This window comes from Verticillium nonalfalfae (genome assembly GCF_003724135.2).
Source record: "Verticillium nonalfalfae strain VnAa140/NRRL 66861 chromosome Unknown scaffold_185, whole genome shotgun sequence".
Taxonomy (NCBI): Eukaryota; Fungi; Ascomycota; class Sordariomycetes; order Glomerellales; family Plectosphaerellaceae; genus Verticillium; species Verticillium nonalfalfae.
In genome coordinates this window covers 26482-47483 of record NW_021167410.1, presented here as the reverse complement: position 1 = coordinate 47483, position 21002 = coordinate 26482, and the positions used below count along the sequence as shown (strand labels likewise).

The 21002-nt window shown below is 59.8% G+C and overlaps 8 protein-coding genes across 8 annotated transcripts; 3 read left to right on the top strand and 5 right to left on the bottom strand.

The window, feature by feature from the left end:
• Positions 1–40: 40 nt before the first annotated feature.
• D7B24_003130 (uncharacterized protein) lies at positions 41–1041 on the bottom strand (the record flags this gene model as incomplete). Its single annotated transcript, XM_028637324.1, has 2 exons — positions 41–877; positions 985–1041. 2 exons carry the CDS (start codon positions 1039–1041, stop codon positions 41–43), a joined length of 894 nt encoding a protein of 297 aa, XP_028490819.1.
• A 1027-nt stretch (positions 1042–2068) lies between these two features.
• On the bottom strand, positions 2069–4000 carry D7B24_003129 (uncharacterized protein; the record flags this gene model as incomplete). Its single annotated transcript, XM_028637323.1, has 2 exons — positions 2069–3460; positions 3710–4000. The coding sequence occupies 2 exons, from the start codon at positions 3998–4000 to the stop codon at positions 2069–2071; spliced, it is 1683 nt and encodes a 560-aa protein (XP_028490818.1).
• A 2048-nt stretch (positions 4001–6048) lies between these two features.
• Positions 6049–7390, top strand: D7B24_003128 (uncharacterized protein; the record flags this gene model as incomplete). The annotated part of the gene is made up of 2 exons (XM_028637322.1): positions 6049–6238; positions 6327–7390. The coding sequence occupies 2 exons, from the start codon at positions 6049–6051 to the stop codon at positions 7388–7390; spliced, it is 1254 nt and encodes a 417-aa protein (XP_028490817.1).
• A 373-nt stretch (positions 7391–7763) lies between these two features.
• On the bottom strand, positions 7764–10589 carry D7B24_003127 (uncharacterized protein; the record flags this gene model as incomplete). The annotated part of the gene is made up of 1 exon (XM_028637321.1): positions 7764–10589. One exon carries the CDS (start codon positions 10587–10589, stop codon positions 7764–7766), a length of 2826 nt encoding a protein of 941 aa, XP_028490816.1.
• A 1454-nt stretch (positions 10590–12043) lies between these two features.
• On the top strand, positions 12044–13888 carry D7B24_003126 (uncharacterized protein; the record flags this gene model as incomplete). Its single annotated transcript, XM_028637320.1, has 4 exons — positions 12044–12106; positions 12242–12265; positions 12322–13018; positions 13089–13888. 4 exons carry the CDS (start codon positions 12044–12046, stop codon positions 13886–13888), a joined length of 1584 nt encoding a protein of 527 aa, XP_028490815.1.
• Positions 13889–14292: 404 nt separating this feature from the next.
• On the bottom strand, positions 14293–16101 carry SSZ1 (regulator protein; the record flags this gene model as incomplete). The annotated part of the gene is made up of 3 exons (XM_028637319.1): positions 14293–15721; positions 15778–15904; positions 15963–16101. The coding sequence occupies 3 exons, from the start codon at positions 16099–16101 to the stop codon at positions 14293–14295; spliced, it is 1695 nt and encodes a 564-aa protein (XP_028490814.1).
• Positions 16102–16563: 462 nt separating this feature from the next.
• RRP40 (exosome non-catalytic core subunit rrp40) lies at positions 16564–17381 on the top strand (the record flags this gene model as incomplete). The annotated part of the gene is made up of 2 exons (XM_028637318.1): positions 16564–16761; positions 16842–17381. 2 exons carry the CDS (start codon positions 16564–16566, stop codon positions 17379–17381), a joined length of 738 nt encoding a protein of 245 aa, XP_028490813.1.
• Positions 17382–17838: 457 nt separating this feature from the next.
• Positions 17839–19998, bottom strand: D7B24_003123 (uncharacterized protein; the record flags this gene model as incomplete). The annotated part of the gene is made up of 2 exons (XM_028637317.1): positions 17839–18118; positions 18173–19998. 2 exons carry the CDS (start codon positions 19996–19998, stop codon positions 17839–17841), a joined length of 2106 nt encoding a protein of 701 aa, XP_028490812.1.
• Positions 19999–21002: the final 1004 nt, after the last annotated feature.

Sequence of the window (21002 nt, the reverse complement as noted above, 5' to 3'; positions counted from 1 at the left end):
GAGAGAGAGAGAGAGAGAGAGAGAGAGAGAAAAAGACCCCTCAGAAGATGCTGTTGACGAGGTTGCCACCGAGCGTGGCACCCGCACCAAAGATGGCCGCATTGCCGAGCTTCTTGCCGAACTTCTCACCGTACTCCTTCGCCTTGCCGGCGCCGTCCTTGTGCTGTCCGTCCGCCGGCGCGCTCTCCTGGTTGGCAATGGCCGACGGCGGCGTGTCCGAGTTGTAGGGGTTCTGCTGGGGCGGCGGGCCGGAGGGCTGGCCGTACTGCGGCTGGGGCGGCGCATACTGGTGCTGCTGGGGCGGCGGCCAGAGCTGCTGCATCGGCGGCTGGTTGTGGTAGCCCGGCTGCTGGGGCGCGCTGTGGGGGGCGGCGCGGTCTTGCGCCGGCGGTGGTGCGGCCTCGACGGCGACGTACGTCTTGGGGAAGATGCCCTCGGCGCCGGTACGAGAGTTGCGACCCATCCACCAGTCGGCGTTCATGTACTCGTGAACGGCAATCTTGTCGTCGCGCTCAAAGGAGAGGTCGCGCGAGTCGGCCGCCTGGTAGCGGTAGAGAGCGCGGGCGTGGGCGAGGATGGGCTTGGACGGGGGTGGAGGGGGGCCCGGTGGAGGGGCAGCGGCGGCGCCGCCAGTCGAGTTGGCGTAGGAGGGAGGCGCCGGCGAAGGGTTCGCCCTCTGCTGCTGCTGGTTGTTGATGTTCATGTTGGCCATGGCCTCAGTCGGAGGTGGTGCCGCGGGGCTGGCCGCCTGGGAAGGGGTTGCGCGGGCGGGCGCGCTGCCGCCGCCTCGAAGGGGAGCTTCGGCGGGGAGCATGGAGTGAATGTTCTCGTAAGCATCGTCGTCGATGACACCCTTTTCGAGGAGGTTCTCGAGTTCCTAGGCCATGTCAGCTCTGGTCATAAATTGATTGATCGCGGGGTTCATCGCAGGGCTGAAGATGGCGGCGACCAGGGTCATGGGCTGAGGGGTGGGCTGTTGCCTACGTTCTTGATGGTCCGGATCGACCGGTTGGTCTCCATGATTGTCTGGCGGTCAGCCATGCTGGCGGTTGGTCCAAGGCCTTTTGAATGGGCACTTGTTTTCTTTGGTGGGTTCTCTGGTCTGTGGAGGGGATCCTTGTGTGCTGGGTGCTGTGAGCGATGCCGTAGCAGGGTGTTGTGCTGTTGGGAGTTGGGGAAGAGGGAAAAGAGTCGACAGCGGTCGAACGTTCGGGTCGAAGACGTGCTAGGCAGTACCGAGTTACTAAGTGGGCGAGCCACGTACCGCAACGGGGAATACGACAGAACGTACACGCCAACACCGGCACAGATCGCCCGATGCCCAGTCGGCTCGCTAGCCCAGTCAAGAGTCCAGGGGATTGGGGGCAACACGGGCAGACAAAAGGCGGCGGAGCCCTGTTGTGTCCCGTCTGTTGGCCTTGTCTGACCTCGATGGCTGTGAAACTGGATCAGTCGCAGAGACAGAAGAGAGTCTGACGGACCCGAGAGACCGCCCAGCGGATAGCGGACAGCGGACAGCGGACAGCGGCCACAGGGACCGGGGGGGTCGACCAAGCCCCTAAGGAACCCCCCCAGCACCCCTGAAGGGAAAGCGGCGCCACCGCCTGTCAGTGCCATTGGATCATCCCGCGGTGGGCTGCCCCGCGTCGCCGAATTACGAATGAGGCTCCTCAGCATCCGTGGGGCCGATGCAGGCCTCGTCAGCCCCCCCCCCCCCCTTCTGGGCCAAGGAGTCTCTCGAGCACCGGGAGCGACTCGAGGCGACACTTCGCGTTGCACACAAGTGCTGGGATGCACACACACACACACACACACAGGGCCACTGCGTACCTTGCCTGGTCTTCCATGGGCGATGCAAGGCACGCCCGGTGTGACGTACCGGAGGGAGTGTGAGAGTGTAGGTGGTGGTCAGCTGATTGTGATCATGGCACAGTATAATCGCTCCCTAGGTACCAAGTTTGGGTCCGAAATGACGATGAACAGATATCTCAATTTCTATGATCAAACATCTATCCTGGCCACCTCGTCGCACACTTCACACTGCTTTTCCCTTGCCCTCACGTACACTTTAGATGAACTTGCTGTCCTTGCTGACGTACAGGTCAACGTACTCGTCGACCGGCGTCGACTCGAGCTTCTGCTGGTCGAGGCCGAGCTCGACGAGCTGCTTGACCTTGTTCTCGCTGAAGTGGGGGGCCAGGTGCCTCTGGTACTTCTTGAGAATCTCGGGCTTGGCCTCCTCGCGACGCAGGCGGTGGCCGAGGGGCGCCTCGACGACGACCTCCTCGAGCACGGTGCCGTCGTTGAGCTCGACGGTCAGGGCGTTGGAGATGGTGCGCAGGGCGGGGTCGTGGTAGTCCTTGGTGAACTGGGGGTCCTCGACGCACTTGAAGCGCTTGCGCAGCGACTCGACCATCTCGGACGTGGCGGCCTCGCTGCCGTCGGGGTAGTCGGTGGCCTCGAGGCGGCCAAAGACGAGCATGACGGAGCACATGTACTGGATGCAGTGGTCGCGGTCGGCAAAGTTGTCCATGGGCTTGAACTGCTTGTCGATGATGCGGATGCAGGCCTCGTGGGTGCGGCACGTGATGCCCTTGATGTCGGCGGCCGACTTGCCGAGGGCCTTGAGCTGGCCGTAGATCTTCTCCGACGCCTCGACGGCCGTCTGCGAGTGGAACTCGGCGGGGTACGAGACCTTGAAGAGGACGTTCTCCATGACGTAGCTGCCGTAGGGGCGCTGGAACTCAAACTTCTTGCCCTTGAAGAGGACGTCGTAGAAGCCCCAGACGGGCGCCGACAGCACCGTCGGCACGCCCTGCTCGCCCTTGAGCACCTTGAGCGCGAGGTTGACGGCGCGCTGGCAGGCGTCGCCGGCCGCCCACGACTTGCGCGACATGGTGTTGGGCGAGTGGCGGTAGGTGCGCAGGCTCTGGCCGTCGACCCAGGCCTGGGTGACGGCGTCGGCAATCTGCTTCTCGCTGAGGCCGAGCATCTTGGACACGACGGCCGTGCTGGCCACCTTGACGAGCACGACGTGGTCGAGGCCGACCTTGTTGTACGAGTTGAGCAGCGCCAGGCAGCCCTGGATCTCGTGGGCCTTGATCATGGCCTCGAGCACGTCGCGGATGGTGAACTGCTTGCCGTTGGCGAGGTTGCCGCCGGCCTTGTTGGTGCGCGTGATCCAGTCGGCGACGGCGAGGATGGCGCCCAGGTTGTCCGAGGGGTGACCCCACTCGGCCGCGAGCCAGCAGTCGTTGTAGTCGAGCCAGCGGATCATGGCGCCAATGTTGAAGGCCGCGTTGACGGGGTCGAGCTGGAAGTCGGTGCCGGGCACCTTGGGGCCGTTGGGCACCGTGGTGCCGGGGACGATGGGGCCCAGCAGCTTGGTGCACTCCTTGAAGCGCAGACCCTCGAGGCCGCAGCCGAGGGTGTCGAGGAAGACCCATCGCGCCGTGTCGAACTGTGCGTTGACGGTCAGCAGATGCAAGAACAAGATTTTTTATGACGGTGAAGAAGACGGAGGAGATTTGTGCTGTGTTTTTTTTCCTTTTTTCTTTTTTAGAGAGAGAGAGAGTGCACATGTCCAGGCAGGTGGCTGGCAGGGGCAGGCAGGGACCGCGGCCGAAGGAGGGGTAACCAGCGGCCGGTGACAGTGCAGAAAGGGAGATGGGGGGGAGAGAGAGGGGCAGCGGCGACGACAGTGACATACAGCTAGCTCAGAGTCGACCTTGTAGTTCTGGACATAGTTGGCAATGTCGTTGATCTCGGGATCGTACTCTCTGGGTTCGGAAGACATGGCTGGGGCACCGCTCTGTCTGGCAGCAGCGGTCGAGAAGTTGTGTGCGGAGGAAGAAGAGGAGGAAGTGCGGGCAGAAGCGGTGGAGGCGTTGAGGTGGGTGGAGGCGAGGCCGGCACGGAGGGGAGCTGCCAGGCGGACGCTCTGCGATGGCAAGCGCAGCGATCTCGTGGCAGTCCTGATGCTGCGGTTGACGGCGGACATGATTCGTCTCGGCGAGGAGGCGAGGTGGAGGGGCGCAGAGGAGGTCAATTGGGGGACTATCGACAGCAACTGCTCACTCGACGTGACCTCGGCGGCGCAATGGGTATAGGGAGAGGTGGAGAGAGGGATGTGAAGGAAGGCAGGTTGAGGCGCGAGATTCACGTCGAGGAGAAGAATATATTTGGGCTCGGCTCAAACAGGTCCAAGGCGGTGGTCACTATGGCTTCCAGGGGGTAAGCCTCGAGCCTTGGGGGGGACCGCACCTGGGGGTGCACGAGCGCTGATGGACCAAGGGGAAATGCTTTACCGTGGGCTGCCGAGCCTCGAGGACCAAAAAGAGCCACTTTGATCCGAGGTTGTCTGCGCTACGAGGGGTATGCCCGTTTGAGCGGTGCTTCTGATGCGGAGAGAGACCCTGTGGTTAGGTGCATGTGGGGTATGCTGCTTCCGGTGATAGCCGCGGCGTGTTTCTGTAGTCCCAACTTTGTTGAACTTTTTTTTGTTGACCATGTATTCATTAGCTTGGGTCGTCAGGTTTGACCTTACTTGACGAATTTGAGCTTGATCGCAAGCATGTAGGTCGTGTCCCAGCCGAAGGCTATGTAGGGCGGGAACCCACAATGGTATTGCTGTGAATTGAAGGATTGCCAGGTCTGTTGTGGTTTGTCGTCACTGTCCCTCCCCCTCCATGAACCAGCTGCATAACCCATATACCGCTCAAACCAATGCAACTACTGACCCGTCTTATCTTATCGCCGAGCTCGGAGCTGCGCCAACTTGGTGTCTCGCTCCACTCTGTTTCCCCCCCCCCCCCGCCGTTTGCTTGATGGAGACCCGAGGTCATCACGAATGTCGACCGCCAACGAGACGCGGATCGTCCGTAGGACCGAAGCTCCTTTGGTTGCATACGCCGATTGAAATCGGCATCTTGGTGTCTCTCTCGTTTCTGTGCCGATAATCATGTGCCTGGCATCATATAATGCATCATGATGAGCTGGGTCCAACGAGAAGACATGGCCTGACGGACAAGATGTCTGATTAGAGCCTCCCTCAACTCAGTCATACAACCCATCGATGGAATAGCATCTCCCGTGATGGAAGGCATCGGCACAGACCAAAATGAAGCATATCGTCCTGGGGATCAATGTGGCAGGCGCCTCGGGCCACAGAGTATGGAAGGCAGTGTATCTTTGATGGAGTAACCTTTTTGTTGAACGACGTGTCAAACCTTGAGGGCCCAGGATTCTGGCAGGCACTTTTCTGGTGCTGGTTTGCTTTGAAGAATGGTCACTTCCGCTGTCCGCTTCTCGCTTGCTTCTGCAACAATCAGAATGACAGTGAGAAAAAAAACACTTTGGACTTTTGTTCGAATCAACAAGGCCACGACCATTCAATAAAGGCGACGCGTGAAGAATATCCGGTCACTAACACCATCTGCTTTGGCAACATTGGAAGAGATAATACAACAAGGCCGCCTTGTCCGCCAGCTTCATTCACCACTGCTGGCATTTGGTTGGCAAACACCATCATCACACGCACCGTGAACCTGCCCATTCGCCTCGCCTCACACACACACCTCTTTGGCAGAGCCAGTCTCGTCAGCCCTGCATCAGGATCAGTCAGCGCACCCTCACACCATCCCACGCCGGAAATCGCTCTCTCGACCACCGGCTGCGATTCAGCGTTGCACCAGTGAGACAGCAGCAGAAAGCGAGCGACCTGTCCATCTCCCGCATTTTACTTCTTAGTAAAGAACCACGAGGGTGGTGGGAGCCCAGCCGCGCCTCCACTCACTGATGGCCCCCATGGCACCCCACCCGGCTGCGTCTAGTGGTGCGGATCTTGTCCCCAGGGGCCCGACCCCTACAAGTACCACGCCTGGGATGGACACGGGCGCTGGCGCTGGCGCTGGCCTCGCTGCTGTCGCTGGCTCTGGCTCTGGCTCTGGCTCTGGCACTCATGGTACTTGTAGCACGACTCGTCGCCGGCCTCCTCCCTCGCGAACGCTGTTCAACCACTTCCATCAACGCCCTCGCCCACCGAGCACCATGTCTGCCCTGCGCCCAAACCAGAGGGAGAAGGCGGCTTCCAAGCACGGCTCGTCTGGCATCGCCGCTGGACTCGCAAATGGCATCGCAAACGGTCTCATTGACCCCACCAAGCTGGGCAAATACCCCGTGCTGCTGAGTGATACCCTCCTCGGCCGCACCCAGAAGGACGTCTTCACCAGCGTCCGATGTACGTTTCCGCTTCCTTTCCCCGAATCGGCATCGAACGAGCTCCCTCTCCTTGTGTCGGAAAGTAGAAGCTGACCAAAGCCCACCAGACAACCACAAGCCCCAGCTGTCCTCCGACCAGGCACCTGCCCTCGCGAGGCTCAAACCCGAAACCCCCGGCACCAAAGACAACTTTGAGCTCTCGTACAGCGACGCCGGCGGCACCTATGGCTACGCTGGAACCCGCTCCACCGACAGTAACCAATATGTCCTCTACTTCGACGACGCCAAGAAGGCCTTCATCCTCGACCGCGTCGACTCGACCTTTAACATGAACCTCACCCGTACCCCCGACACCACCGACCCCGAACGCCTGCGTCAACAGTTCGAGCACCTCGACACGAGCCCGCCGGCCCGTGACACCCCCAAGGACACCCGTAAACCCGCCTCCAAACCCGCCTCCAAACCCGCCTCCAAACCCGCCTCCAAACCCGCCTCTAAACCCGCCGCGCCCAAGGCATCCGCGCCCAAGGCGTCCGCGTTGAAGAACGGCAGCAGCAGCACCTCTCAGCCCCGCCGTCCGGCCCCCGAGAAGAAGCAGGCCAAGACCGTCGAGCTCGCGCTGCCGCCGCCGCCGCCGGTCAAGGAGAAGCGCAAGCCCGCCAAGATGGACGACGAGGACGACGACGAAGACGACGACGACGACTTTGGCCTCACCGTCGAGTATCCCGACGAGCCCGCCAACGCCCGCAGCGGCACCGAATTTTCCCCAGCCTTTCCGGCGCAGAAGATTGCGTTTCGCCGCTTCTCTGAGTTTCTGCGCGACTCCGAGGCCGATGACGCCGATGGAGAGTCGGACCAGGAAGAGGACAGGGGGATCGAGGGGTTCAAGCTGCCGAGCCCCGTCAACGACGAGGGACAACAGCAGCAGCAGCAGCAGCAGCAGCAGCAGTACGAAGACAGCGAGGACGAAGAGTACAACCAGATGTTCGAGGATGTCGATCGGGCGCCTGTACAGCAGCAGCAGACATACGTCCAGCAAGAGGCGCACGCTGGCCACGACGACGACGACGACGACGACATGGACCTCGAGGCCGAGCTCGAGGACGCCCTCGAGCAGGCGGCCAACAGCGGTGACGCCGGCGAGGAGAGTGAGGTCAGTGAGGAGGACTAGGCACATGCATCATCGCGTGCGTGTTCAGGCGTGTTGTGGCGTGCGGCCATTTTGCAAACACGCACTCTTTTTCAAAGGCGTTGATTTTCCAGGGAGAGAACAAAATAGGCAGGCGTCTTGTTTTGTTTTCCGGTTGCCTAAGACGGGCTGGTAAGGATCTATACCACGAGCGAGGACATGGATCCTCTGAATGCATTACGAATTTCACTGAGAGGACGTTTTGTTCGCCTTTGACTACCTTCTTATGGCAGGCATGCGATGTGCTGCCATTTTGGTGCTACGTTGTGACAGTGCGTATCATGCTTGCAACGCAAGTTGCTGAATCCACATCTGCGTTGACTGCACAGCACGTCGATTGCTCATGCAACTTTGCTCATGCAACCTCCCACCTCGCGAGCCATCCCACGCCCTCCCCGGCATTCCTCACAATGCACAAGTTGGCCTCGCTTACATGCCCCTTGGCCTTCTTCCTCCTGGCCTCGTCCCTGAGCCCCTCGACCACCTTGTCGACAATAATGGACCCGATCGCCCTCCCCCTCCCCTCGCTGAGGCAGTACGCCCCCGTTGTCACGAAGCCGATGAGGTCCTCCTCGCCCGGCACGAGCGGATGCCCGTTCATGTCCGTCTGGTTCGGCTTCGACGGCGGATACCCCAGCGAAGCCGGCGCCAGGAGGCTGCGCGCCAGGAAGCGCTTGCGGGTCGCCATGTCGGCGTCCGGCGGGAGGCGGTCCCCGGGCGGGCCGCGTGACGTGACGGTGCTCGGCGAGAGCTGGGCGAGCCACTGGTCGCGCAGGTCTGCGGGCAGGCCGGCGGTCGACTTTGCGTCCTGCGGCAACGGAGGTGCAGAGGCCGGGACCTCGGCGGAGGAGGAAGGGGGTAGCGGGGCGGGACGGGTTGGGAGGCGGTAGATGCGGGCGCAGGGATCGGCCACGCCGCGGCCGGTCAGGACCAGGGTGACGGTGACGATGGCGTTGGGCGGTGCCGGTGCAGAGGAGGATAGCATCGTCGCCAATGACGATTTGGAGACGTGGTGCAGTTGCTGGAGCGGATGCGACGACGCCGCCCGCTTGACCTCTGCCTCGGGTGCTTCTTTCTTCTCCGCTGCAGGATCATCCACGTCCATGCCATTGACGGAGGGTGGAGGCGACTCTGCCTCGGAGGTGTCGAGTCGCAGGATGTGCTCAAAATCGCAAGCCCACCCAGCGCCGAGCTCGCCCTTGCGTCCAGCGCCGAGGTCGAGCGTCTCCCATGCCGTCCTCTTGCTCTTGGGGCGGCGTTCCCAGGCCGTCCTTCTCCGCGCGCGTTCTTCCATCTCCCACTCGGCGCCGGCATCTGTCGCAAGGAAGTCTACGGGGAAATAGGGCAAGCCGCGTTCAAAGGGGACTTGTCGTGCCTCGTTCAACCCGGCAAACCTTGGATTGCCGCCTGACGCCAGCGGGACGTGCACGAGGCTGTACCAGATGGGCTGGATGCATTTGAAAGGTGCGAGGACAGTCCACGTTCCTTGAGCCTCTGCGCCGCGCGCTGACCGGGATGCGTGCAGGAGGATGGGAATGGGAGGATCCGAGGGACTGGGGTCGAGGTCGGTCCCGGGGATGCGAGCTCCTTTTCGCTTGTTCACGGACTTTTGCCTCGGTAGCCTTGAAGCCGAGAAACGTTGATCGCGGTCGAAGATCGAGTAGGGTTGGAGGCCCTCGTCAGCTGGCCAACTCGACAAAAGGCTCATGAGCCGCGACTGACCCTCGTCGCTGAGGTCTGGGGGAGCGAGTTTCCGCGGCGGATACCTCAAGCGTGGGTCCAGGGTAGAAAATGCCAGGGACGAATTGGGAGGCAAAGCTGATGGTGTTGCAGCGCTGGTCAAGCCGCCGAAAATGTTGGCATGCGGCTCCTTCTTGGCCAGATCGGTGAAATAGGGTTGAAGAACCCCCAAAAGGACTTCCGTCGATGCCGGGCCGGTGATTTCGATGCTGCCAATCTCGAATCGCAAGTCTTCGATGAAGAGCTGTGGCGTCTGCATCTTGACCAGCCGAAGAAGCTCATTGAACAGCTCCAGGAACGACGAGGGGTGAACCCTGATGAATAGCTGTCGTTGCCTCTTCTTGGGGTCCGAGTCTTCGTTTCCTGGAGTCTGCTGTTGCTCGGCATCTTGTGGATTCCATTGAATAGTAGCCGGGCATATGAGCCGCCGTCCAAGCTTCGTGTCCCTGCTGAGCATGCCGTTCCAATGCCTGGTACCAGCCCTCCACCTCTGGCCCCTCTCGCTCCAGCAGCTTTCATGCATGACTCCAAGCTTGCGGAGAACTTGACAGACCCCGTTCTCGTTACCGAAAAGACCAATGGTACTCATGTAGCTCATATCCCAGGCCACGGCGCCTCTCTCACCCTGGCCCCGGTGCGTTGCGCGGTATATCTTTTCGTTGGGTGTCAGGGGAATCGCAAACCTCCATAGAGGCTTCGCGGGCTCCGTCATTCTAGCTCTTTTAGCATGCCAAAGATGGGTAGGCAGCCAGGTCTTTTGCAGTTGACGTTTACGAAACTTGGACTTTGGCCGTGGTGGATCGTTGAGGACGTTCCGCCTGATCTTGGGTCGAGCCGGACGCGTTGTGATTTTCGTCTGGATGCTCGGGGCATCATCCATAGAACCGCCGTCGGTGGGAGCCTTCTCTTTCGCGGCCTTGAGCTTCCGTTTGCGCCTCTTCTCGGCCAATATGCCCAGCTTTCTCGCCGTCTCCGATCTGATTCTAGCCCGCGTCGTGGTCGGTTTGCGCCGTCGCGAGGTCACAGTCGGTGTGTTGTCGTCGCGCATCTCTTTCATGGCCCTGTTGCGAAGCCTCTTGGGAACCCTCTTGACATTATGGCTCGCGGTGCGTCTGCGCATGCCGCGGGGCACCTGTTGAAAGGCTCGTTTCGTCGCGGCTCCCTTGGTGTGTCGCATGCTCTCTTCGAGAGCCTTGATCTCGAATTCGCGTGCCTTGAGAAAGGTCTGGAGGTTGAGTTCTCCGTCTTTCAGAGCATAGCCTGGTTCCTGCGTCACGATCTTTCGGTCTTCGCTCATCTTGAGGCGCTTGACGGGCCAGCGAGCCGCGCCAGGCGCCGGGCTGCCTTTCTTCGAGGCATCGTTGCTGGAAGGCGCCTCTTTACGTTTGGCGGCGGCCGACGCGGGGCCGGCTACTTTTTTGGAGGGCGCATTCGGTGGCATGGCAGCGCATGGTCTGCCAGAGGACGGAGCGTTTGGCGCGTGGTATCTTTCCCGTGGTGTCGCTGTCGCGGCCGCTGGGCGTGACTCGTGATGCAAATCGGTTGACGGAATTTTGGATGGAAGATCCAGGGTCGTAGAAGCTCTTATCTTATCTTGCCTCGACTTATCACCCCACTCAGGCGCACCACAGCAGCACCTTATGCGCTGCTCACAGCACCTTATACGCTGCTCACAGCACCTATGCTCTGCTCAGGTTGGCGTCAGTGCCCCCCCCCCTCTGAGCGAGCGCCGACTCAGCGGGACGAGGTGCCCTGTCAGTCAGCGCTCATCTCATGCTTGCGGACTTCTCCACTACAACGGGCAAGAAAGCCTGACCAGAGCCGGAGTTGCCTCTGATGCACATGCAATTGGGTTGCTCTCGCAGCTGCCCCATGCGGGGAGGTGTTGCTCAAGGGAAGGAGGAGCTCCTCGCCCACCCCTCCCCTCCAGAAAGCACCCAGGTAGAGGAAGGGAAGGAGAGATAGGACGCTTCAATCTTCCTGTTCCTGTTCCTGTTCTGAGGATGACCTTAGGTAGGTAGGTAGTCAAAGCTGGGACATCGTCAGCATCAGCACTCATCAATTCCATTTCGTATTCATCAACCACTGCACCAGCACTGACCGCGTCATCCTCCGAAACCGTTTCGTCTCGAGGCCCAACAACCAGGGCACCTAAATCTCACACCCTTCCTTATTCCCTTCGGTTTCTCTTTCCGGCGGTGCCTCTATAGCCGCATCACACCACCTTTCTGGCCCACCACCTGCGCTCCAGCTATCTCCAGAAGTACCTCTTCAAACACAACGACTCCCCCTCCTCCGAGTTCTGCCCTATCGACCCTCGGGCGGCCATTTACCCTCCTTCATCTTCGGTCGCCAAGGCTAGAACGGGCTACGGCACCTTGTGTGCATCCGACTACAACCCCTGCTCGCATTACCATTCAACGACGTGCATTGGCGCACGCCTGTCCTATCGTGTCGTCCCTGCGGCAGTTTTCGCCTTCAGCCTAGATTCGGATCCATCCATGTTCAGCTGCCTCGCTTCAGTTGTCTGCCTGTCAACACCATTACCCCGGGACCTTGTCTTGCCTACGGCGACCGACAGACCGAATCTTCGGCGAAAAACTGACTGGTCTGTGGGTAAAGGGCTGCTGATTACCCAGCATTCCCACCCTGCGTGAAGCTGCTGCCCATGTTGTCGGCGACACACGAGACATGACTTCCCTCAGTAAGCCAAGCCACATTGTCTCTCACCTTTGCTATCCCTTATCCCGGCACTGTCCCCCTCCTTCATTTTCACTGCTCACCAGAGTCTGGCGATGCCCTCAACCCACCAACCAGCCCACCACCCCAACCTGCGCGACTCTGGACTAGATTGGTAGCCCGCAAGCTGCGAGGCTCCGGCCTCTCATCGACACCATGCGGCCTCTCAAAACCGTGGCTAACTTGAACTTTCTGCCAACAGTAAGCAAAGGGCGCAAGGTAAGAGTGGCCCCTCTATACGTGACGGCCTGTTCCATGTGTAGCCTGACTGGCCGCGAATGCGCCTCTTGTTGCGCGCGCGTCACACCAATCCACACTGAGCACAGCTGATGATAATGCTTCCACCTCTTGTAGCCCAAGTTCGAACTACATCTCAAGGTCAGTTTCTCTCCCTTCCTCATGGCCCCACCCACCGGTTCCCTGACATGCCTTAGATTTACGATCTCAACAATGTCCCATTAGTCTCTGGTGGCTCTGTAGTAAAATGGCATCTCTTACACTCGATTCATGCTGAGCACCGCGGCCGCACTCAAAAGTGCCCCATCGCAAACCACAAGGTCGAGTTCAACTATGCCAAGGTTGTTGGTCATATCCGCATCGGCCTAGACAAAAACAACAATTTGAACGAATGCCCTCTCGAGCTCGAGATCCTTCAGGAATTGTCATCCAGTGGCCTCAACGGCGGTCGTGATGAGAAGATCCTGCTGGGCACCGTCAGGCTCAACTTGAGCGAATATGTCGAAGAGAGCGAGGCGCTACCCCGTACGAGTGCTACTGCTGCAAACCCAGTCCGAAACGGCAGGGAGCGGACGAGCCTAGAGAAGGCTCACTTCAGAAAACGGAGCACCAGCAACAGCATTGGCGGCGGTACTGGCGCGTCTTCAACATCATCCCGGCCTGCATCTTCGAGTGGCACTCCAGCAGCTGAGGATGCCGACGTCGAAGAGGGCATTGCTCGGCGCTACTTGATGCAGGATAGCAAGATCAACAGCACCATCAAGATTGGTATCCTCATGGTCCAAGTCGACGGAGATAGGAACTATGTTGCCCCGCCTCTCAAGACAGCCCCTGTGTTTGGTGGCATCGCGGGCATCATGTCAGGTGACCAGGTCGAACAAGACGACGCAGGCCGTAAGTCTTTTCCGACACCGTCGATGACAGGTGACTCTCGCAGCATGTGGCACGTGCTAAAGATAGACAGAGCTGCCATCCATCGCCAAGTCGCGCGAGCAGGCCGAGGTGCAGGACATGTACCGTAAAGCTCTCGCCGCCTCCTGGACCCGCCAGCCGGGCGAGCTCCCCGCCGATCAGTGCATCGAGGACATCTTCGCTGGTGGCAACGGTTGGGCCGACTCGTCGGCGCATGCTAAGCCCAAAAGCTCGCTAGTGCCGCAACGAAATCCATCGCAGACGAGCCAGTTTAGCCTCAGCAGCAGCGGCTATGTGAGCAGTCGTAGCCGTGGTACCGGCGCTGGCGCTGGTCTTGACGGCGGTGCTGAGACGAGCGATGACGGTGAAGGGAGCAGTAGTGGCCAGGCCGGCGACACCCTTCGGCCGGGCGACTACCGACGGATGCGACGTCAACAACACCAGCCCACGCAGCATCACGGCAGTTCCCTCATGCATGCCTTCTCGCCGCAAAGACACAGACACAAGGGCAGCAATGCTAGTGACAAGAGCGTGAGTACTGTGACGGGCAGGCATAACAATGGCAGCGGGTTCGGGTTCAGCAGTTATCCGAGTAGTGGTAGCCAGAGTCGGGACGAATCGCGACACCGGCATGATGACAGCGCGGCGAGCAGTCGTGACGATCTGCTGAGGCATGACAATGGGCGGAGCCGGAGCGAGAGCTTGACGAGCTTGGCACCGACAATGGGAAGTGGAAGTAGTGGTGGGCGGGGTGGCGGAAGGGGCGACGTGTTCCGACGGGCGAGAGAGTTTGAGGAGGTTGAGGTGAGGGATGACATGGTTGCATGGAGCCTGCCGAGTGACAACAGATGATCTCGTGAACTTTTCACACGGTTCGATTTGCGGGCTTGTGACACAGGTAAACCACTCTTAATAACTGAGCGTTGAGGAGGGACTTGTGCGGGACTTGACAGTTTTCGACGCAGACAAAGACACGAATAGCAGAGCGATGAATCAAAACACATGCCGTTTCTTCATGTCTATCGAAATAGAAAAGGTCGCCAGCTACAATAGAACGACGGCATCATCGGCTCATGCCACATGTCGGCATTCATCATTTTTGCTCTATCCCACGCGCGCATGTACTCTATCGATATTTCCTGGCTCCTGTCACCTCCCGATCCAGCATTGTTCATGCTGCATCTACCGGCGGCATACCCTCGCTTTTCTCATCGCAATCCTCTCTCGCTCTTCCTGTTGCCAAACAAAAAGTCGCTTCACGGCGCCTTGACCTGGCCGCGAATGCCACCCTTGCCACCGACCTCTCTCGCCGTGACGGTGACGCCGAGATCGGCGCTGACGTTGATGGTGACCTCGACCTTGCCGCCCGCCTTGACGCCGCGGATGGCGGCCTCGGCAACGGTGCTGCCGATCTTCCAGACCTTCTCGCGGTGCTCCCCCTCCTCCTCCTCGTCCGAGTCATCGTCCGAATCGTCGTCCGAGTCGTCGGCCTTCTTCTCCTTGGGCTCGGGCTTGGTGACCTTGATGTGGGTGCCGCCCTCGACGACGCGGATGAGGACGTCGCCGCCGGCCTTGGGCACGGGGACGTGGACTGTGCGGCGGGCCGGGACGGCCGTCTCGGCGGGGACGATGGGGGTGAAGACGTCCTCGTCGGCGACGCGCGTGACGACGCCAATGGCGTTGGCAATGTGCTTGACGGTGGTGACGGCGGGGTGGGTGGACTGGTCAATGTCGTCCGACTCGTACTCCTGGATGAGCGAGGCCTGGAGGGCGGCGCCGCGGGCCTGAAGCTCCGAGGGGTTGATGGCCGTGGCGCTCGTGGCGGGGGCGACGATCTTGGTCGACTCGGGGAAGAGGCCGACGAGGTTGTTGGCAATGCGCGGCGTGTGCGAGGTGCCGCCGGACAGGACGACCTCGTCAATGTCGAGCACGTCGAGGCCGGCCTTCTTGATGACGCCCTCGATGAGGCGGTTGATGCCCTCGAAGACCTTGCGGGCCGACATTTCGTAGCGCAGCCTGTTGACGGTCGAGGCAAAGTCAAAGCCGTCAATGAGGCTCTCGACGCTGAAGCTGGCGTTGGTGCCGATGGACAGCGCCTTCTTGGTGGCCTCGGCCTCAAACTTGAGCTTGGCCAGGCTCTTGGGGTTGGTGCGGGGGTCCTTCTGGTGCTTCTTGATGAACTCCTTGGAGAAGTGCTCGATCAGGACGTCGTCGAGGTGGCAGCCGGCAAACTCGTAGTCGTGCGCCGTGGCCAGGATGGTGTACATGCCGCCGCGCGAGGCGAGAACGGCCACGTCAGAGCGGGTGCCGCCAAGGTCGGCGACGACGACAATCTTGTCGCTGACCTCGGCCTCGGGCCTCGCGTCGTAGGCGAGGGCGGCGGCGACAGGTTCGGCGATGAGCTGAAGGACCTCGAGACCAGCGTCGGTCGCGGCCTTTATCAGGGCAGCCTTCTGCTTGTCTGAGTAGTTGGTAGGGACGGTGAGGACGGCCGAGGTGACCTTCTTGCCGATGTAGTCGGAGGCGGAACCCACGAGGCGGCGGAGGAAGCGGGTGCTGACCTCGGACACGGAGATGGTGGAGGGAGTCTCGGCGTCCTTGTCGTTGACGGTGAAGGTGATCACACCGTCGGCCTCCTGGGGGTGGGCAGAGGCGTGGTTGTGGGTGGGGTCGATGGAGGCGAAGCTGTCGCAACACGGTGAGTCTCGTTAAAAATACGCAGGGGTGAGGACAGAACGTACTCCTGGCCGACAAACTCCTTGAAGTAGCCGATCGAGTTCTTGGGGTTGCGGACGAGGAAGGCCTTGGCCTGCTGGCCGTAGTACTCATCGCCATCGACGTATGACAGGATCGAGGGGATCTGACGGTCTGTGATTCAAGATCAGCTTGACTGCAGGGCGCCCCGGACTGTACAATGAGAACTCACCTCCGTCCTCGTTCGCAATGACCTCGGCCTTGTCGTCAACAGTGTAGGCGATGGAGCTGTTGGAGTTGCCAAAGGCAAGGCCAATGACGACGCGGTCGCTCGGCGCGGGGCCGGACTGCGAGCCCGCGTTTTCAGACATCTGGACTAGTATGTGACTTGTCTGTGAGAAGAAGAAGAAGAAGGGAGAAAAGGGTATATGGCGTCCGAGAGATCGTGTTGGTACGTGGGAAGGTTGTCTTGGTTGGTTCGCGATCTGGATGGATCTCAAAAGGCACCAAGGTCGGTCGTCGTGGTGGGGGAGCACTCGACCAAAATTTTGGAAAAATTGTTGCCCCAGCTGGCAGCAGCCCGCGCCGTCTGTGGCCTTCTCCCCACAAAGCGCCCCCCCCTGCTGCAGTTGCAGCGGGCACAAGACGAGGTCGATAAGCGGCGGCTGCATCCTTATCAGTCAACAGAACGCCCCACCGACTTTCTCTCGGTCGCAAAGCTTCGATCAAGTCTTCGTCCAAGGCTCTGCCATTGCCATTGTCGCATGATCAAGCCGCTAGACAGCAACCGACGCATACCCTACAGTCGGAGCACTCGACAAACACAACTTGATATGGCGGCAGTAGGCCCCTTCGTCCTTCCCGGGGACGACATCGATCCCTCTCTGATTCCCTCCCACCCAAAGCTTCCCCTGCGACTCGGCCCCGGTCTGCGACATGTCCCTCCCCGCGATATCAAGCCCACTATCGCCGGCAACCTCGCCATAGACGCCAAGAAGAACTCTATCTGGGTTGAGCAGTCGCGCGGAAGGGTATGCCATCTTTTTCCCCCTCCAGTCGGGCCCGTCCGTGAACTCACAAGCTGACACGCGTTCTCTTTCTTTTTTTCCAGTACGTCCCCTCCGTTGGTGACCTCGTCATCGGCACCGTCCAGCGCTCGGCCCAGGAGGCCTTCCTCGTCCACCTCGCCGACTACTCCGCCACCGTTCTCCTTCCCCAGTTCTCCTTCGAGCTCGCCTCCAAGAAGAACCGCCCCCAGCTGCCCTCGGGCGCCCTCGTCTACGCCCGCGTCGCCAGCGCCGAGAAGCACATGGACGCCGAGCTCGAGTGCGTCAACCCCTCCACCGGCAAGGCCGACGGCCTCGGGCCCCTGACGGGCGGCATGCTCTTCAATATCTCCCTCGGCATGGCACGCCGCCTGCTGATGCCCCGCAGCGCCGAGGAGGGCAAGGTCGTCGTGCTCGACGAGCTCGGCAGCCTCGGCGCCGCTTTTGAGACGGCCGTCGGCAGGAACGGCCGCCTGTGGGTGAACAGCGAGAGCGTCAAGACGATCATAGCCGTCGGCAGGGCCGTGCAGCAGACAGATGAAGGCAGCCTCACGGTGGATGAGCAGCAGAAATTGGTACGGAAATTGATCAAGGATTTGAGTTGATACCCCCCCACCCATCTAAACGAAGGGAATGATGACCCCCGACCGTCGAGGCGGGGCTGGCCTGTGTTTTTTATGGAATGAAAATTGTAAAAATCGCTGGTGATAAGCACGATGGGCTTGTCTTCACCCTATGCCCTTTGCGCCTACACGGTGCTGCTGCTGGTGTTGCCAATCGTGATTTCCCGTTGCCTCCCAACGCCTAAATGCTGCCAACAGAACAGAACAGAGGAACAAGTAGTAGTAAAAGAAGACGACATGGACAAAGACAAAGACAAACAAGTATGATGTGGACGAAAAAAAAAGCAGACTCGCCAGTTGTGCTTAATTCGCTGCAACTGCGTTCTTTGCAATTGTACCCGCTCGCCCGCTCTGTTGATGGGGCCCATCGCACTGGATGAGGATGAGCGCCACTCTCGTTATACACGGCCCCACACGCAATGGAGCGCATCTATCCAAATCAAGTCCCGGTCATGGTCTCATCGACGAAATGAGGCTCAGGGTCCTCCGTCGGGTTGATTGAGTGCTTGTTGATCATGTGTCGCCGCCAGTTGTCTTTCCTCGGGAAACCCTTGCCTCCCACTTTGGAGTACAAGCAAGTCGGGTCAAGGCAGTGGAACTTGTGCAATTTGGTATGCTTGTCGTTGATGTGACGATCCAGGTGTGTCTTGGTTCCGAACTGCTTATCGCATCCCTTGTGCTCGCACTTGTGCGGCCGGTCATGGTACCTCTTGTGGTGGCTGTAATCGTTAGTTGCGGAGCCCGATCAGCTGGGCTGTGATGGACTGGCTTACTTTAACTTGTGGACCTGGTCAAAAGAGCGATGACATTGGTCGCATGCATACGAGCGTGGTGAGCCGCTGGAACCAGCGTATGGCGAGGAGCTGTTCCTGATATCTGGTATGCCGTCTGACCGGGGTGATGGTGTGATCTCTGTCAGATGCGTGTTGGGCGTGTTCTGCACAGATGGCCCTGAGGACATGCCACTCGCCATCGGCGTTGTGTGGTCAGAAGGATCCGTTAGGTTTCCATCCACGGACGGTACTCGGTTGTGCGTAGCTGGCATGAGATGTGTGTAGTCCTGCGCAGCTGACACCTCTGGCGCCGTGACGTTGTGATTGGCGTCAGGCTGTATGGCTGCAGCGTACTGATGCGCGTCGTGGTGAGCTTCCTGCTTGACAACAGCCTCTGCGCGCGCCGGCAACTCTTCTGGCACTCGTTGGTTACCGTGTGCCGACTGCGCCGGAACCGAGCCGCCTGCTTGAGGCTGCTTATAATCCATTCGTGTAACCTGCGGGTCCGACTTTTGTGGAGGGACAATGTCCGGGTGCTCGATGTAGTAGAGTTCCTGGTTTGTACGCCATACATGCTCTGATGGGTTGGATGGCCCCCAAACATCCATGGGGTTCACCGTACCCGGAAAGGCTTGGTCGGGATACTTAGGCGTTGGCGATCCCTTAGGTTCCCAGGACAGGGGTGCACCCTCGGCGCCTGTAGTAGATACTGGGCTTGCAGGAAGCACAAGTGAGGAATCTGGGGCTGGAGCCGGAGTAGGAGCCTGGCCTAGGGGGTAGTTGAAGTCACGGAACTGTGGTGGCGTGTGAGTAATTGGTGATTCAGAGAGGTCCTGAGATATGATGCCGTGAGGCGGGTGAATTGGGGGTCCCATGGTTCTGGATGGAGGGGCCGCAAAAGAGTCCATCGTGGGCGAAGGCGTCTGCGTCTTGGCGGCATCTTTCGAGCTTAACCGGCGCACCATGGACATGAGGTTATATTTGAACGAGCTTGTCCGAGAGTTGGACCTTGCCGGCGCCGGGAACTGCGCTTCATCGGCTTGCGGCGGTGTCACCATGCCAAAGTTCTCGGTGGGCTCCGTCGGGCTGTAGTAGCTCGCGCTCTGTCCGTTAATCACATCACTGTACTCCATGCCGTCGGCCCGCGTAGTGATGAGCTCAATGCCGCCAGGAGTGATGGGCATATGCCCTTGGGAGTTCCATGTCGGATTTTGGCCAAACGATGTGCCCGAGTGACGCCTTTCGACAACTTGGTTTCGTTCGACGACTAGATGGTCTGAAGGCCCGCGTTGATGCAGCGCCGAGGCCCCATCGCGACTTAGGTGCTCCGGACCATTGTCAGCATTTAGGTCGAGCTCCTTGCTGGACTGTCGACCAGGGCCGCCAAAGGGGTCTTCCTTGTGCGATAATGAGTCTCTTGAAGAGTGTTGCGTGGCCGGCCTATGTGCGTGTGGTTCTTGGCCAGCGGCAGTCTCAGTCACGGGGGTGTGGTTCGCTTCAGCATCGGAAGTCGCAAGGCTGGCCTGGTGCTGCTGTTTCTTGGCCTTGATGCGACGAATAATAAAAGGCCAGAAGCAGAGGCAGACAAGCGAAACAGCAACGCATACGCCGACAACGACGCCAGCGATGCCACCTTTGTCCAGAGCGCGGGGTGCAATCGTTGAGCGGCGAGCGATGCGTTCAGCACGCAGACCCAGTGTGTCGAAGGTCGAGTGTTCCGATTGATCCAATGGTAATTCAGTTGCTGGTGAGGTGCCCTCCTGGTCGTCTTCGTCTGACAGAGACATGGCGACGATGCCGTCAGACGAGGTCGTGGGAGGGGCCATGCTAGGCTCGCCTGCTGTTATGACCTCCCCCTCCACATGAAATTGATCCAATTCGAGATGCCGAATGAGGCGTGGGCGTGAGCGATTAGGCAGGCGTGTGTCCAGGGAAAGGCGGTCAGGCAGGTTGGGTCGCACGTGCAATGAAAGCGGCTGGACTAGCGAAATGTTCTGTCGCTCCGCGCAGATGGATTGAGCTGGATGAGTGATGAGTTTGTTCGCCGGAATGGCGATGAGCCAGCACGCAGGAGATGGTGTTCGGTTGAGAAGTGAGGTCCGCGTCACGAACTGGGCTGGGGGCGGTTTGGGACTTTACCAACGCCTGCCCGCCCTGCCGCCTCAGCCTCACAAGTCCCGCGCCGCACCGAGCGTCAGTATGAAAAAGAGGGGGGCTGTGCAGGCACGCGCGACGGCATTGGCTGCCTCCGTCACGAGAGAGGTCGGGGGGGATGGAGAAGTACATGGGATTTGCGTGGGGCAGCCACAACCACCCTAGTACCCACTAACAACGCCTGCGTAACTTTCCCCCAGATCCTGTCCAACGAGCCACAATGGAACACTCTCTGTGGCTGCGCCTTCACAAGCAAGATTAGTACCCTGGCTGATGTCATGGCACAAACGTCGCAACATGGAACAATCTGCACTGGGAAAAAAGGATGGGAAATAGATTGCGGTTTGTGCCCTGATGGGACTTTTGAGACGACAGTGTCCGCACTTTTGCCAGAGCATAATTTGCCGATGGGTTCCTCTGCATCCATGGTACCGTGCCGAGGCGAAGCATATGCCCTAGAGGAGTATGGCTGTTGGCGCTGTTATCCGAGTGCAACGTAACCAGCTCGTACTGAGCGCTCCGTATTCCCCCCCCCCCCCCCCTCGGGCTGGTACTCAGTCATTCGTCGACTTGTGCCATACTTGCACCCAAAGAATAGGTTGGGCCATCTGCTGGCTATTCATCATCCCTCCAAACTTGAAAAGGTATCTATCCCCAAGTAACAAAGCATCCTGGA